The sequence below is a fragment of the Bufo gargarizans genome, chromosome 8 (assembly GCF_014858855.1).
Source record: "Bufo gargarizans isolate SCDJY-AF-19 chromosome 8, ASM1485885v1, whole genome shotgun sequence".
In the NCBI taxonomy this organism is placed as follows: domain Eukaryota; kingdom Metazoa; phylum Chordata; class Amphibia; order Anura; family Bufonidae; genus Bufo; species Bufo gargarizans.
In genome coordinates this window covers 96,844,792-96,863,160 of record NC_058087.1, presented here as the reverse complement: position 1 = coordinate 96,863,160, position 18,369 = coordinate 96,844,792, and the positions used below count along the sequence as shown (strand labels likewise).

Here is an 18,369-nt window from a genome sequence, read left to right as displayed (position 1 = left end):
ACAAAGGACCCCATTTTGGAAAGACAACACCCCAAGGTATTCGCTGAGGGGCATATTGAGTCCATGAAAGATTTAAATTTTTGTCCCAAGTTAGCGGAAAGTGAGACTTTGTGAGAAAAAACACAAAAAAAATTAATTTCCGTTAACTTATGCCAAAAAAAAAAAAAAATTCTATGAACTCGCCAGGCCCCTCATTGAATACCTTGGGGTGTCTTCTTTCCAAAGTGGGGCCACATGTGGGGTATTTATACTGCCCTGGCTTTTTAGGGGCCCTAAAGCGTGAGAAGAAGTCTGGGATCCAAATGTCTAAAAATGCCCTCCTAAAAGGAATTTTTGGCCCTTTGCGCATCTAGGCTGCAAAAAAGTGTCACACATGTGGTATCGCTGTACTCAGGAGAAGTTGGGGAATGTGTTTTGGGGTGTCATTTTGCATATACCCATGCTGGGTGAGATAAATATCTTGGTCAAATGCCAACTTTGTATAAAAAAATGGGAAAAGTTGTCTTTTGCCAAGATATTTCTCTCACCCAGCATGGGTATATGTAAAATGACACCCCAAAACACATTCCCCAACTTCTCCTGAGTACGGCGATACCAGATGTGTGACACTTTATTGCAGCCTAGGTGGGCAAAGGGGCACACATTCCAAAGAGCACCTTTCGGATTTCGCAGGCCATTTTTTACACATTTTGATTGCAAAGTACTTCTCACACATTAGGGCCCCTAGAATGCCAGGGCAGTATAACTACGCCCGCCACAAATGACCCCATTTTGGAAAGAAGACACCCCAAGGTATTCCGTGAGGGGCATGGCGAGTTCCTAGAATTTTTTATTTTTTGTCACAAGTTAGTGGAATATGTGACTTTGTAAGGAAAAAAAAAATCATCATTTTCCGCTAACTTGTGACAAAAAATAAAAAATTCTAGGAACTTGCCATGCCCCTAACGGAATACCTTGGGGTGTCTTCTTTCCAAAATGGGGTCACTTGTGGCGTAGTTATACTGCCCTGGAAATGTAGGGGCCCAAATGTGTGAGAAGTACTTTGCAATCAAAATGTGTAAAAAATGGCCTGCAAAATCCGAAAGGTGCACTTTGGAATATGTGCCCCTTTGCCCACCTTGGCTGCAAAAAAGTGTCACACATGTGGTATCACCGTACTCAAGAGAAGTTGGGGAATGTATTTTAGGGTGTCATTTTACATATACCCATGCTGGGTGAGAGAAATATCTTGGCAAATGACAACTTTTCCCATTTTTTTATACAAAGTTGGCATTTGACCAAGATATTTATCTCACCCAGCATAGGTATATGTAAAATGACACCCCAGAACACATTCCCCAACTTCTCCTGAGTACGGCGATACCAGATGTGTGACACTTTTTTGCAGCCTAGGTGGGCAAAGGGACCCACATTCCAAAGAGCACCTTTCGGATTTCACCGGTCATTTTTTACAGATTTTGATTGCAAACTTCTTCTCACACATCTGGGCCCCTAGAATGCCAGGGCAGTATAACTACGCCACAAGTGACCCCATTTTGGAAAGAAGACACCCTAAGGTATTTTGTGATGGGCATAGTGAGTTCATGGAAGTTTTTATTTTTTGTCACAAGTTAGTGGAATATGAGACTTTGTAAGAAAAAAAATAAAAATAAAAAAAATCATCATTTTCCGCTAACTTGTGACAAAAAATAAAGAGTTCTATGAACTCACTATGTCCATCAGCAAAAACCTTAGGGTGTCTACTTTCCGAAATGGGGTCATTTGTGGGGGGTTTCTACTGTCTGGGCATTGTAGAACCTCAGGAAACATGACAGGTGCTCAGAAAGTCAGAGCTGCTTCAAAAAGCGGAAATTCACATTTTTGTACCATAGTTTGTAAACGCTATAACTTTTACTCAAACCATTTTTTTTTGCCCAAATTTTTTTTTAATCAAAGACATGTAGAACAATAAATTTAGCAAAAAAATTATATATGGATGTCTTTTTTTTTGCAAAATTTTACAGCTGAAAGTAAAAAATGACAGTTTTTTTGCAAAAAAATCATAAAATTTTGATTAATAACAAAAAAAGTAAAGATGTCAGCAGTAGAGTTGAGCGAACACCTGGATGTTCGGGTTCGAGAAGTTCGGCCGAACTTCCCGAAAATGTTCGGGTTCGGGATCCGAACCCGATCCGAACTTCGTCCCGAACCCGAACCCCATTGAAGTCAATGGGGACCCGAACTTTTCGGCACTAAAAAGGCTGTAAAACAGCCCAGGAAAGGGCTAGAGGGCTGCAAAAGGCAGCAACGTGTAGGTAAATCCCTTGCAAACAAATGTGGATAGGGAAATGAATTAAAATAAAAATTAAATAAATAAAAATTAACCAAAATCAATTGGAGAGAGGTCCCATAGCAGAGAATCTGGCTTCCCGTCACCCACCACTGGAACAGTCCATTCTCAGATATTCAGGCCCCGGAACCCAGGCAGAGGAGAGAGGTCCCGTAACAGAGAATCTGGCTTCATGTCAGCAGAGAATTAGTCTGCATGTCATAGCAGAGAATGAGGCTTCACGTCAGCCACCACTGCAACAGTCCATTGGCATATATTTAGGCCCAGCACCCAGGCAGAGGAGAGAGGTCCCGTAACAGACAATCTGGCTTCATGTCAGCAGAGAATCAGTCTTCATGTCATAGCAGAGAATCAGGCTTCACGTCACCCACCACTGTAAGAGTCCATTTTCATAAATTTAGGCCCAGCACCCAGGCAGAGGAGAGAGGTCCCGTAACAGAGGATCTGGCTTCATGTCAGCAGAGAATTAGTCTGCATGTCATAGCAGAGAATGAGGCTTCACGTCAGCCACCACTGCAACAGTCCATTGGCATATATTTAGGCCCAGCACACAGGCAGAGGAGAGAGGTCCCGTAACAGACAATCTGGCTTCATGTCAGTAGAGAATCAGTCTGCATGTCATAGCAGAGAATCAGGCTTCACGTCACCCACCACTGCAACAGTCCATTTTCATAAGTTTAGGCCAAGCACCCAGGCAGAGGAGAGAGGTCCCATAACAGACAATCTGGCTTCATGTCAGCAGAGAATTAGTCTGCATGTCATAGCAGAGAATGAGGCTTCACGTCACCCACCACTGCAACAGTCCATTGGCATATATTTAGGCCCAGCACCCAGGCAGAGGAGAGAGGTCCCGTAACAGACAATCTGGCTTCATGTCAGCAGAGAATCAGTCTGCATGTCATAGCAGAGAATGAGGCTTCATGTCAGCCACCACTGCAACAGTCCATTGGCATATATTTAGGCCCAGCACACAGGCAGAGGAGAGAGGTCCCGTAACAGACAATCTGGCTTCATGTCAGCAGAGAATTAGTCTGCATGTCATAGCAGAGAATGAGGCTTCACGTCAGCCACCACTGCAACAGTCCATTGGCATATATTTAGGCCCAGCACCCAGGCAGAGGAGAGAGGTCCCGTAACAGACAATCTGGCTTCATGTCAGCAGAGAATCAGTCTGCATGTCATAGCAGAGAATGAGGCTTCACGTCAGCCACCACTGCAACAGTCCATTGGCATATATTTAGGCCCAGCACACAGGCAGAGGAGAGAGGTCCCGTAACAGACAATCTGGCTTCATGTCAGCAGAGAATTAGTCTGCATGTCATAGCAGAGAATGAGGCTTCACGTCAGCCACCACTGCAACAGTCCATTGGCATATATTTAGGCCCAGCACCCAGGCAGAGGAGAGAGGTCCCGTAACAGACAATCTGGCTTCATGTCAGCAGAGAATCAGTCTTCATATCATAGCAGAGAATCAGGCTTCACGTCACCCACCACTGTAAGAGTCCATTTTCATAAATTTAGGCCCAGCACCCAGGCAGAGGAGAGAGGTCCCGTAACAGAGGATCTGGCTTCATGTCAGCAGAGAATCAGTCTGCATGCCATAGCAGAGAATCAGGCTTCACGTCACCCAACATTGGAACAGTCCATTGGCATATATTTAGGCGCCGGCACCCAGACAGAGGAGAGGTTCATTCAACTTTGGGTAGCCTCGCAATATAATGGTAAAATGAAAATAAAAATAGGATTGAATGAGGAAGTGCCCTGGAGTCCAATAATATATGGTTAAGGGGAGGTAGTTAATGTCTAATCTGGACAAGGGACGGACAGATCCTGTGGGATCCATGCCTGGTTCATTTTTATGAACGTCAGCTTGTCCACATTGGCTGTAGACAGGCGGCTGCGTTTGTCTGTAATGACGCCCCCTGCCGTGCTGAATACACGTTCAGACAAAACGCTGGCCGCCGGGCAGGCCAGCACCTCCAAGGCATAAAAGGCTAGCTCTGGCCACGTGGACAATTTAGAGACCCAGAAGTTGAATGGGGCCGAACCATCAGTCAGTACGTGGAGGGGTGTGCACATGTACTGTTCCACCATGTTAGTGAAATGTTGCCTCCTGCTAACACGTTGCGTATCAGGTGGTGGTGCAGTTAGCTGTGGCGTGTTGACAAAAGTTTTCCACATCTCTGCCATGCTAACCCTGCCCTCAAAGGAGCTGGCATTGACACAGCTGCCTTGGCGACCTCTTGCTCCTTCTCTGCCTTGGCCTTGGGCTTCCACTTGTTCCCCTGTGACATTTGGGAATGCTCTCAGTAGCGCGTCTACCAACGTGCGCTTGTACTCGCGCATCTTCCTATCACGCTCCAGTGCAGGAAGTAAGGTGGGGACATTGTCTTTGTAGCGTGGATCCAGCAGGGTCTCAACCCAGTAGTCCGCACAGGTTAAAATGTGGGCAACTCTGCTGTCGTTGCGCAGGCACTGCAGCATGTAGTCGCTCATGTGTGCCAGGCTGCCCAGGGGTAAGGACAAGCTGTCCTCTGTGGGAGGCGTATCGTCATCGTCCTGCCTTTCCCCCCAGCCACGCACCAGTGATGGACCCGAGCTGCGTTGGGTGCCACCCCGCTGTGACCATGCTTCATCCTCATCCTCCACCACCTCCTCCTCATCCTCGTCCTCCTCGTCCTCCAGTAGTGGGCCCTGGCTGGCCACATTTGTACCTGGCCTCTGCTGTTGCCAAAAACCTCCCTCTGAGTCACTTCGAAGAGACTGGCCTGAAAGTGCTAAAAATGACCCCTCTTCCTCCTCCTCCTCCTCCTCCTCCTCCTGGGCCACCTCCTCTTCCATCATCGCCCTAAGTGTTTTCTCAAGGAGACATAGAAGTGGTATTGTAACGCTGATAACGGCGTCATCGCCACTGGCCATGTTGGTGGAGTACTCGAAACAGCGCAACAGGGCACACAGGTCTCGCATGGAGGCCCAGTCATTGGTGGTGAAGTGGTGCTGTTCTGTAGTGCGACTGACCCGTGCGTGCTGCAGCTGAAACTCCACTATGGCCTGCTGCTGCTCGCACAGTCTGTCCAGCATGTGCAAGGTGGAGTTCCACCTGGTGGGCACGTCGCATATGAGGCGGTGAGCGGGAAGGCCGAAGTTACGCTGTAGCGCAGACAGGCGAGCAGCAGCAGGATGTGAACGCCGGAAGCGCGAACAGACGGCCCGCACTTTGAGCAGCAGCTCTGACATGTCGGGGTAATTGTGTATGAACTTCTGCACCACCAAATTCAGCACATGCGCCAAGCAAGGGATGTGCGTCAAATTGGCTAGTCCCAGAGCTGCAACGAGATTTCGCCCATTATCACACACCACCAGGCCGGGCTTGAGGCTCACCGGCAGCAACCACTCGTCGGTCTGTTGTTCTATACCCCGCCACAACTCCTGTGCGGTGTGGGGCCTGTCCCCCAAACATATGAGTTTCAGAATGGCCTGCTGACGTTTACCCCGGGCTGTGCTGAAGTTGGTGGTGAAGGTGTGTGGCTGACTGGATGAGCAGGTGGAAGAAGAGGAGGAGGAAGCCGAGAAGGAGGAGGTGGCAACAGGAGGCAAAGAATGTTGCCCTGCGATCCTTGGCGGCGGAAGGACGTGCGCCAAACAGCTCTCCGCCTGGGGCCCAGCTGCCACTACATTTACCCAGTGTGCAGTTAGGGAGATATAGCGTCCCTGGCCGTGCTTACTGGTCCACGTATCTGTGGTTAGGTGGACCTTGCTACAGATGGCGTTGCGCAGTGCACACTTGATTTTATCGGATACTTGGTTGTGCAGGGAAGGCACGGCTCTCTTGGAGAAGTAGTGGCGGCTGGGAACAACATACTGTGGGACAGCAAGCGACATGAGCTGTTTGAAGCTGTCTGTGTCCACCAGCCTAAATGACAGCATTTCATAGGCCAGTAGTTTAGAAATGCTGGCATTCAGGGCCAGGGATCGAGGGTGGCTAGGTGGGAATTTACGCTTTCTCTCAAATGTTTGTGAGATGGAGAGCTGAACGCTGGCGTGTGACATGGTTGAGACGCTTGGTGACGGAGGTGGTGGTGGTGGTGTTGGTGGTACATCCCCTGTTTGCTGGGCGGCAGGTGCAGGCCGAGGCGGCAGCAGCAGAAGAGGCTGAGGCGGCAGCAGCAGAAGAGGTAGCAGGGGGAGCCTGAGTGACTTCCTTGGTTTTAAGGTGTTTACTCCACAGCAGTTCATGCTTTGCATGCAGGTGCCTGGTCATGCAGGTTGTGCTCAGGTTCAGAACGTTAATGCCTCGCTTCAGGCTCTGATGGCACAGCGTGCAAACCACTCGGGTCTTGTCGTCAGCACATTGTTTGAAGAAGTGCCATGCCAGGGAACTCCTTGAAGCTGCCTTTGGGGTGCTCGGACCCAGATGGCGGCGGTCAGTAGCAGGCGGAGTCTCTTGGCGGCGGGTGTTCTGCTTTTGCCCACTGCTCCCTCTTTTGCTACGCTGTTGGCTCGGTCTCACCACTGCCTCTTCCTCCGAACTGTGAAAGTCAGTGGCACGACCTTCATTCCATGTGGGGTCTAGGACCTCATCGTCCCCTGCATCGTCTTCCACCCAGTCTTGATCCCTGACCTCCTGTTCAGTCTGCACACTGCAGAAAGACGCAGCAGTTGGCACCTGTGTTTCGTCATCATCAGAGACATGCTGAGGTGGTATTCCCATGTCCTCATCATCAGGAAACATAAGTGGTTGTGCGTCAGTGCATTCTATGTCTTTCACCGCTGGGGAAGGGCTAGGTGCATGCCCTTGGGAAACCCTGCCAGCGGAGTCTTCAAACAGCATGAGAGACTGCTGCATAACTTGAGGCTCAGACAGTTTCCCTGGTATGCATGGGGGTGATGTGACAGACTGATGGGGTTGGTTTTCAGGCACCATCTGTGCGCTTTCTGCAGAAGACTGGGTGGGAGATAATGTGAACGTGCTGGATCCACTGTCGGCCACCCAATTGACTAATGCCTGTACCTGCTCAGGCCTTACCATCCTTAGAACGGCATTGGGTCCCACCATATATCGCTGTAAATTCTGGCGGCTACTGGGTCCTGAGGTAGTTGGTACACTAGGACGTGTGGATGTGGCAGAACGGCCACGTCCTCTCCCAGCACCAGAGGGTCCACTAACACCACCACGACCATGTCCGCGTCCCTTACTAGATGTTTTCCTCATTGTTATGGTTCACCACAACAACAAAAATATTATTTGGCCCAATGTATTGTATTCAAATTCAGCGGGATATAAATTTGAGGCCTAGTATTTAGGCGCTGGGTGACCGGTATGGATTTACTAACAGAATTAGACTTGGAAATGCACAGTAGCGTGTGTGTGAAGTTATTCTGAATGACCCTATGTGCACCTTGAATATTATATACCCTTTTAGGGATAGATTTCAAATAGCTCTGATATAGCAGGAACCACTAAATTATGAAATTGCTAAATTGGGAATTGTATTTCAACCCTGAACAAAAAATGTGCTTTGACGGACACTAAATAACTTTTCCAGCCACAACAGGACAGCGGTAACGAGAGATTTAGCGGGATATAAATTTGAGGCCTAGTATTTAGGCGCTGGGTGACCGGTATGGATTTACTAACAGAATTAGACTTGGAAATGCACAGTAGCGTGTGTGTGAAGTTATTCTGAATGACCCTATGTGCACCTTGAATATTATATACCCTTTTAGGGATAGATTTCAAATAGCTCTGATATAGCAGAAACCACTAAATTATGAAATTGCTAAATTGGGAATTGTATTTCAACCCAGAACAAAAAATGTGCTTTGACGGACACTAAATAACTTTCCCAGCCACAACAGGACCGCGGTAACGAGAGATTTAGCGGGATATAAATTTGAGGCCTAGTATTTAGGCGCTGGGTGACCGGTATGGATTTACTAACAGAATTAGACTTGGAAATGCACAGTAGCGTGTGTGTGAAGTTATTCTGAATGACCCTATGTGCACCTTGAATATTATATACCCTTTTAGGGATAGATTTCAAATAGCTCTGATATAGCAGAAACCACTAAATTATGAAATTGCTAAATTGGGAATTGTATTTCAACCCAGAACAAAAAATGTGCTTTGACGGACACTAAATAACTTTCCCAGCCACAACAGGACAGCGGTAACGAGAGAGTTAGCGGGATATAAATTTGAGGCCTAGTATTTAGGCGCTGGGTGACCGGTATGGATTTACTAACAGAATTAGACTTGGAAATGCACAGTAGCGTGTGTGTGAAGTTATTCTGAATGACCCTATGTGCACCTTGAATATTATATACCCTTTTAGGGATAGATTTCAAATAGCTCTGATATAGCAGAAACCACTAAATTATGAAATTGCTAAATTGGGAATTGTATTTCAACCCAGAACAAAAAATGTGCTTTGACGGACACTAAATAACTTTCCCAGCCACAACAGGACAGCGGTAACGAGAGATTTAGGGGGATATAAATTTGAGGCCTAGTATTTAGGCGCTGGGTGACCGGTATGGATTTACTAACAGAATTAGACTTGGAAATGCACAGTAGCGTGTGTGTGAAGTTATTCTGAATGACCCTATGTGCACCTTGAATATTATATACCCTTTTAGGGATAGATTTCAATTAGCTCTGATATAGCAGAAACCACTAAATTATGAAATTGCTAAATTGGGAATTGTATTTCAACCCAGAACAAAAAATGTGCTTTGACGGACACTAAATAACTTTCCCAGCCACAACAGGACAGCGGTAACGAGAGATTTAGCGGGATATAAATTTGAGGCCTAGTATTTAGGCGCTGGGTGACCGGTATGGATTTACTAACAGAATTAGACTTGGAAATGCACAGTAGCGTGTGTGTGAAGTTATTCTGAATGACCCTATGTGCACCTTGAATATTATATACCCTTTTAGGGATAGATTTCAAATAGCTCTGATATAGCAGAAACCACTAAATTATGAAATTGCTAAATTGGGAATTGTATTTCAACCCAGAACAAAAAATGTGCTTTGACGGACACTAAATAACTTTCCCAGCCACAACAGGACCGCGGTAACGAGAGATTTAGCGGGATATAAATTTGAGGCCTAGTATTTAGGCGCTGGGTGACCGGTATGGATTTACTAACAGAATTAGACTTGGAAATGCACAGTAGCGTGTGTGTGAAGTTATTCTGAATGACCCTATGTGCACCTTGAATATTAGATACCCTTTTAGGGATAGATTTCAAATAGCTCTGATATAGCAGAAACCACTAAATTATGAAATTGCTAAATTGGGAATTGTATTTCAACCCAGAACAAAAAATGTGCTTTGACGGACACTAAATAACTTTCCCAGCCACAACAGGACAGCGGTAACGAGAGAGTTAGCGGGATATAAATTTGAGGCCTAGTATTTAGGCGCTGGGTGACCGGTATGGATTTACTAACAGAATTAGACTTGGAAATGCACAGTAGCGTGTGTGTGAAGTTATTCTGAATGACCCTATGTGCACCTTGAATATTATATACCCTTTTAGGGATAGATTTCAAATAGCTCTGATATAGCAGAAACCACTAAATTATGAAATTGCTAAATTGGGACTTGTATTTCAACCCAGAACAAAGAATGTGCTTTGACGGACACTAAATAACTTTCCCAGCCACAACAGGACAGCGGTAACGAGAGATTTAGGGGGATATAAATTTGAGGCCTAGTATTTAGGCGCTGGGTGACCGGTATGGATTTAGTGACAGAATTAGACTGGGATATGGCCAAAAAATAACCACACTATTGCTGGTTAAATGCACTTGGTGACGGGCGCAGCTTGCCCCTGATGTAGTATATGGCCAGAAAATGAACAGACTATTGCTGGTTAAATGCACTTGGTGTCACAGCTTGACCAACCACACTACTGAGGGTTAAATGCACTTGGTGACGGGCGCAGCTTGCCCCTGATGTAGTATATGGCCAAAAAATGAACAGACTATTACTGGTTAAATGCACTTGGTGACAGGCGCAGCTTGCCCCTGATTTAGTATATGGCCAAAAAATTAACAGACTATTGCTGGTTAAATGCACTTGGTGTCACAGCTTGACCAACCACACTACTGAGGGTTAAATGCACTTGGTGACGGGCGCAGCTTGCCCCTGATGTAGTATATGGCCAAAAAATGAACAGACTATTGCTGGTTAAATGCACTTGGTGACAGGCGCAGCTTGCCCCTGATTTAGTATATGGCCAAAAAATGAACAGACTATTGCTGGTTAAATGCACTTGGTGTGATAGCTTGACCAACCACACTACTGAGGGTTAAATGCACTTGGTGACGGGCGCAGCTTGCCCCTGATGTAGTATATGGCCAAAAAATGAACAGACTATTGCTGGTTAAATGCACTTGGTGACGGGCGCAGCTTGCCCCTGATTTAGTATATGGCCAAAAAATTAACAGACTATTGCTGGTTAAATGCACTTGGTGTCACAGCTTGACCAACCACACTACTGAGGGTTAAATGCACTTGGTGACGGGCGCAGCTTGCCCCTGATGTAGTATATGGCCAAAAAATGAACAGACTATTGCTGGTTAAATGCACTTGGTGACAGGCGCAGCTTGCCCCTGATTTAGTATATGGCCAAAAAATGAACAGACTATTGCTGGTTAAATGCACTTGGTGTGATAGCTTGACCAACCACACTACTGAGGGTTAAATGCACTTGGTGACGGGCGCAGCTTGCCCCTGATGTAGTATATGGCCAAAAAATGAACAGACTATTGCTGGTTAAATGCACTTGGTGACAGGCGCAGCTTGCCCCTGATTTAGTATATGGCCAAAAAATGAACAGACTATTGCTGGTTAAATGCACTTGGTGTGATAGCTTGACCAACCACACTACTGAGGGTTAAATGCACTTGGTGACGGGCGCAGCTTGCCCCTGATGTAGTATATGGCCAAAAAATGAACAGACTATTGCTGGTTAAATGCACTTGGTGACGGGCGCAGCTTGCCCCTGATTTAGTATATGGCCAAAAAATGAACAGACTATTGCTGGTTAAATGCACTTGGTGTCACAGCTTGACCAACCACACTACTGAGGGTTAAATGCACTTGGTGACGGGCGCAGCTTGCCCCTGATGTAGTATATGGCCAAAAATGAACAGACTATTGCTGGTTAAATGCACTTGGTGACAGGCGCAGCTTGCCCCTGATTTAGTATATGGCCAAAAAATGAACAGACTATTGCTGGTTAAATGCACTTGGTGTGATAGCTTGACCAACCACACTACTGAGGGTTAAATGCACTTGGTGACGGCGCAGCTTGCCCCTGATGTAGTATATGGCCAAAAAATGAACAGACTATTGCTGGTTAAATGCACTTGGTGACGGGCGCAGCTTGCCCCTGATTTAGTATATGGCCAAAAAATGAACAGACTATTGCTGGTTAAATGCACTTGGTGTGATAGCTTGACCAACCACACTACTGAGGGTTAAATGCACTTGGTTACGGGCGCAGCTTGCCCCTGATGTAGTATATGGCCAAAAAATGAACAGACTATTGCTGGTTAAATGCACTTGGTGTCACAGCTTGACCAACCACACTACTGAGGGTTAAATGCACTTGGTGACGGGCGCAACTTGCCCCTGATGTAGTATATGGCCAAAAAATGAACAGACTATTGCTGGTTAAATGCACTTGGTGACAGGCGCAGCTTGCCCCTGATTTAGTATATGGCCAAAAAATGAACAGACTATTGCTGGTTAAATGCACTTGGTGTGATAGCTTGACCAACCACACTACTGAGGGTTAAATGCACTTGGTGACGGGCGCAGCTTGCCCCTGATGTAGTATATGGCCAAAAAATAAACAGACTATTGCTGGTTAAATGCACTTGGTGTGACAGCTTCACCCTGATGTAGGCTTTAGCCAAAAAACAACCACACCATTGAGGGTTAAATGCACTTGGTGACAGGCGCAGCTTGCCCCTGATGTAGTATATGGCCAAAAAATGAACAGACTATTGCTGGTTAAATGCACTTGGTGTGACAGCTTCACCCTGATGTAGGCTTTAGCCAAAAAACAACCACACCATTGAGGGTTAAATGCACTTGGTCGCAGCTTGTGCTGGCGCACCACAAGACACAAAATGGCCGCCGATCACCCCAGAAAAATGTGACTGACAAACGGTCTGGGCAGCCTAAAAACAGTGAGCAATTGAGTATCAGCAGCTCAATGATCCACAGCTGCAGATCGATCACTGGATGGAGTCTTTTGGAGGAGTTAATCTGCCTAATCTCGCCCTACTGTCGCAGCCGCAACCTCTCCCTACGCTAATCAGAGCAGAGTGACGAGCGGCGCTATGTGACTCCAGCTTAAATAGAGGCTGGGTCACATGGTGCTCTGGCCAATCACAGCCATGCCAATAGTAGGCATGGCTGTGATGGCCTCTTGGGGCAAGTAGTATGACGCTTGTTGATTGGCTGCTTTGCAGCCCTTCAAAAAGCGCCAAGAAAGCGTCACAAAAGCGCCAAGAAAGCGACGAACACCGAACCCGAACCCGGACTTTTACGAAAATGTCCGGGTTCGGGTCCGTGTCACGGACACCCCAAAATTCGGTGCGAACCCAAACTATACAGTTCGAGTTCGCTCATCCCTAGTCAGCAGCAATGAAATACCACCAAATGAAAGCTCTATTAGTGAGAAGAAAAGGAGGTAAAATTCATTTGGGTGGTAAGTTTCATGACCGAGCAATAAACGGTGAAAGTAGTGTAGTGCAGAAGTGTAAAAAGTGGCCTGGTCATTAAGGGGGTTTCAGCTAGCAGGGTTGAAGTGGTTAAGAAAATTAACTTTTGAATTGGTGGCTGAAAATTGCAGTGCGGCTGAGATGAGGCACCCCAATGAGGTTCCTAAAGTGTTTTGAGTGAATTGCAGGGTTTTGGTTTGAGGGAGGCCCTGCGTGCATGAACAGTTCTTATATCATGCGAGCAAGGGTTAATATAGGATGTAGAAAATTTCTTGGTGAGTAGTGGAGGACTTCCGGGCGAGAATATATCTACTGCGGACACGCCGTGCTTCCCCTTAGGCTTGTGGGACATGCACTGTTGCCGGGCAGATTTGCTGCGAGTGGGCCTGTTGCAAGGGAGGTTCCTGAGTGTGGTACTGGGCTCTGAGGGAACCTGTAGCCGGGCATTGAACATTGAGACAGATATTGACTGGGGTTTAAGGCTGTAAGGCAGTTTTTGACTGTTTTGTCCCCACATGAAGGCGAATGAAGGTGTAACTGATAATGATGGTGTGACTGTCCTACCTTTGTATCCAAGCAGTGAAGCAGACCGGATGCTCAGGTTAGATGGACCCAGACGTAGACACGAGGATGCAATCAAACGTGGGTTTATTTGATCCAAATCAGCGACATACGATGATGCAATACAGTAATGCAGTAGCAGAGTAGATGCTGTCATGTGAATGTATTTCCTGAGGCTAACTGCTGGTCAAAAACTGATGCCTTCACAAGCCAAGGTGTGTATCTCCAGTCACACAGGAATGTAGCACTGAAAATGGCTGCAGGAAGTGACAAGGACCAAGGCTGCAAAGACCGCGCCCAGCAGAGAAAAACTTTAAAGGATAACTGTCACACTTAGACCTTAATTTCAATTTTCATATATGTAGTTACTAATAACATGATATTCCAGAATCAGTTACTATTAGACTGACTTACCCCATATTTAATAAGATTCAGCCCTTAGCAACCAGTCTGCATAAAACTGCAATTTCACTATTCAGTTAAGATGGCCGCCACTGCCCTCACCCTGAGGCTAATCCCGCCTGCCCCCACTAGCCAGTAACAATAGCCCCCCAAACGTGTCAGTAACCAGAGCCCTCCCCCTAAAGGATTAATCTCCTGCAGCACAAAGGGGTCCTCTTACCACATGTTGCTTTCATTTATACACTGAGCAGACGGCAGATCTCCCTTCCCTGGTCTGCGCTGCTTCGACTCTACTTCTCCAGCTCTGCTGAGTGAGGGAGCGTCTGCCAAGCGCAGGGACAGGGAGAAGTGCACACAGCCCAGGCACTGTTATCAGCTGCTGGATGGACCTGGCTTTAATCATTTACTTACAGTCCCTGGCTGTCAGTAATCTGACCTTGCATGCTGTGCTTCTGTGTCCTCCGTCCTTCAACACATAGACGGACCATGCCTAGCAACCCTATTTTAAGCACAGGTAAAAGTAGGCAGTACAGGGAACAAAACTGTGGAATTAGGGGGTAATTGAATATACAGTGAAAAATTTAAATAGGGCCACCAAAGAGATATTAATCACCACAATCCAATCCAATATATATATATATATATATATATATATATATCCATAGAAAAAGTCAGGCAGCACTCCTCTTATTATGCAGCTATAGCTGTGGTGTGCCCGCGGTGGTACCTCGATTCAGGACTTAAACAGCAAAGAAAATCCGCAGCACTCCTTGAAGTATAAAAAAATGTGTAGTTTTATTCACACATGTCAAAATAAGACAACGTTTCGGTTCTCTCACAGAACCTTTCTCAAGTCAGGTGACTTTCTCAAGTCACTTTCTGTGAGAGAACCGAAATGTTGTCTTAAATTGACATGTGTGAATAAAACTACACATTTTTTTATACTTTGAGGAGTGCTGCGGATTTTCTTTGCTATATATATATATATATATATATATATATATGACAGTTATACTTTAATAACAAGAACAAGGCGTGCAGCATACGAATTCCAGCCAGCAGATGGCAGCAGAGAACAATACATAGAAACAACATAGTAAAAGAAGAGCTAATAATACAGTGTATGAATTATATTTGGAAAGAACAGCACAATGACCGCAAGTTCCAAACCATAATAAAAGTAGCACACTGAATAATAAAATTGCAAACACATAGAGCACCTATAATCAGTGTATTAGACGCCACATCACCTGATCCTAGAGGGCAAAGAGAAGCCGCTAGTAAATACATAAATAATTAATTGTTATTATTATAGTGCAAGAGAAGTGAGAAATGTGAATAGAGTACACCGTGAAAAAGAAGATGGGAAACAAGAGGAAAAGAAAGAGCTTTTGCCCTGTACAGGAAAAAAAAAGTATGAATATTGTCTGCCAATATCATCCTGTATATAGCGCACATATAGAACAAATATAAGTTACAATATGTGGTCTATCATATTCAAAAACATAATACAAAATTACTCAAACCTATAACACACTCTGTGAAAACGATACAAAGACATTGCATATATCTATAAATGTGCAAATTATATATGAATAAATCATTTATATATGGTGCCATATCATTTATATAGTGTTCAAAACAAGTAGTTCATATATTGTGTTCTAAAAAAAAACATATAACCGTTGAAAGTGACGTGTGTGAACTTGACTGCATGACTCCTAGGGGATTGAATGAAGGCATGTCTTTTGCTCCATATCTATAATATATAATATGATGTTTTTGGACACATATTTCTTGGAGCTCTTTTTTCTGTGCATCCTAGTCCCTTTGTTTTTATTGTTTAAAATTCCATATTCTTTTAAATTGACTGTCTTCCCCTTTTTTCTTTTTTTTTCCTTCTTCTTCTTTTTAGTACTTGCGTGTGGTTTGTTAAGGAGGGCCTGATGGATGGTTTAGACAAAGTCAGAGCTGTATGCAGTCCTTTTCGTGGCTTCTTGTTGCCTCATGTATTCTTTGGGGCTCCAGTGGAGGGGTCTAGTGGAGGACATGTTCCTGTTTTCACTGGTCAGGGAGGGCTTCTTATTGGATATAATTATAAAGCACACGTCACTTTCAACAGAACACAATATATGAACTACTTGTTTTTAACACTATATAAATGATATGGCACTATATATAAATGATTTATTCATATATAATTTGCACATTTATAGATATATGCAATGTATTATGTTTTTGAATATGATAGACCACACATTGTAACTTATATTTGTTCTATATGTGCGCTATATACAGGATGATATTGGCAGACAATATTCATTCTTTTTTTTCCTGTACAGGGCAAAAGCTCTTTCTTTCCCATCTTCTTTTTCACGGTGTACTCTATTCACATTTCTCACTTCTCTTGCACTATAATAATAACAATTAATTATTTATGTATTTACTAGCGGCTTCTCTTTGCCCTCTAGGATCAGGTGATGTGGCGTCTAATACACTGATTATAGGTGCTCTATGTGATGCGGCGACCATGTAGCCTTTTTTTCATTATAAATCTTTATAACTAACTATGATGCTCTGGTACTTATAATGGTTTAAGGACCTGGGTTATGTCAGACTGATGTAATGGTCACATGTAAAGGCTGTCCGACTGATGTAATGGTCACATGTACCCCTTGTGATCAGTGCATCATCGCTGCTAAATGCCAGGTCCTATACCTCTTTGCCTGTTTGGCCCTCCTCTTAATCACATGATCTGATATGCGATGCCTGATTGGAAAGCATTGTTCCAGAACACATCTGGTACCAATTTTACTTTATTTGATTATGGGAAGATGCTATAAAAAGAGGAGTGTGAATTTTTTTCCTATCCCCGGAAGAAGCCAGGTGTTACTGGTGAAATGACGTCAGGAGGAGGCGGCTGAGGGTTCCACACGCATTCTTGGGTAGTTATTTGCTTATCCTTTCCACACATAGGTCTGTTTATGCCTTACTTAGGATTTTTATGTCTGATGGCTTCTATTGTCTTATTGGCCTGCTTGTGTGTGGCTTCTCTCTGCAATCTATATACCCTTGTGTGTTGACCCCTCAGCCTCCTCTAGGGTTGTTTTTTCCTCACTGAAGGTTTCCCCCTTCCTTGCTGCTGTTTTCACAAAGTATATTTTTTTTATATATGTTAAATTAATGTATGTTAAATAAAGATTCTTTCATGTTTATATATACATGTGTTTTGTGCTAATTTTTGTTGTGTTTAGTACATTGAATTGTTTGGGCTGCTCTCAGCACTATATATTCATTATAACCCGGTGATCAAATCTAGTGGGTATTGATGGTGGGGATAGACTGTCCGAGGGGAACACCTCACTACCTCTTGAGAAGAGTTGGCACATGAGGCAGCTGGTCCAGGCAGAACAGGAGGTACAAGTGCAAGGTACCAGAGGTACAGTCATAGACAGCAGGCCGATTTGTAACCGGGAGCGACAGTGCTGGACCGAAGAATGAGGCATAGGCAAAGTCAAACAAGCAATGGGTCAGGGCAGGCAGAACCGGTACAGGTCAGGTTAATCCAGGTCAAGACAGAGTAGACAAGGTTCATACAGGTAGCGGAGTTCAGAAACACAACCATGGGTCAGGTGTACAGGAACACCAGCACAGACAACAGCAACCTTTGCAATACCACTTTATATGGATGTGCATTTACATAACCTCAACGGTACCACCGCCAGCACAGAGGCTTATTAAGACTGATGTTAATGACCCCATATTTTTCCATTTTCATTACAGCGCATACATATTTTTTTTTCAACATATTCAAAATTCTTTTTTCTTCTGTTTGTGTTAGAAATCCAGTTGGGAGAACAGGCCTGAGAGGCAGAGGAAGTCTATGTTGGTTTGGCCCAAATCATGCTATTCACTCAATAATTACACGGTATGTATATTATAATTGGAAATAAGAATGTTTTTTTTTATTTTTATGTTTCCTTATACCAAAACACTTTAATAACATTGCAATGTTGAAAACCCCTAATTATGCCTAGTTCACTCTATTATCTTGCAGTTAATATAGTGGAAAGCAAAAACTGTATGAGACGGAAGCAAATTTTCCTTGTCCTTGTGGAAACAAATCACAACAACAAACATGTCAGATAGAAAAATAAATCCTGGATTAATAGTTCACTATAAACTAATAGGAGAGAACAAAGAGAGGCATGCAATGATTTGCCAGTGTTGGTAAATATAGATGGAGTTTTAACAGAGAAATGGCACAGAAAGATACAAGGACATAGCCACACAGAGGTGCAGGGAAGTCCATGTCAGAACTGTA

At 44.7% G+C, this 18,369-nt stretch overlaps 1 protein-coding gene across 1 annotated transcript in view; it reads left to right on the top strand.

Annotated features, from left to right (window-relative positions):
• TRPM2 (transient receptor potential cation channel subfamily M member 2) overlaps positions 1-18,369 on the top strand; it is a 1,289,439-nt gene that overhangs the window by 1,036,403 nt on the left and 234,667 nt on the right. Inside the window, exon 28 of the mRNA XM_044304068.1 lies at positions 17,887-17,973. Coding sequence (XP_044160003.1) covers positions 17,887-17,973 — 87 coding nt within the window. The remainder of the gene's footprint in view (positions 1-17,886; positions 17,974-18,369) is intronic.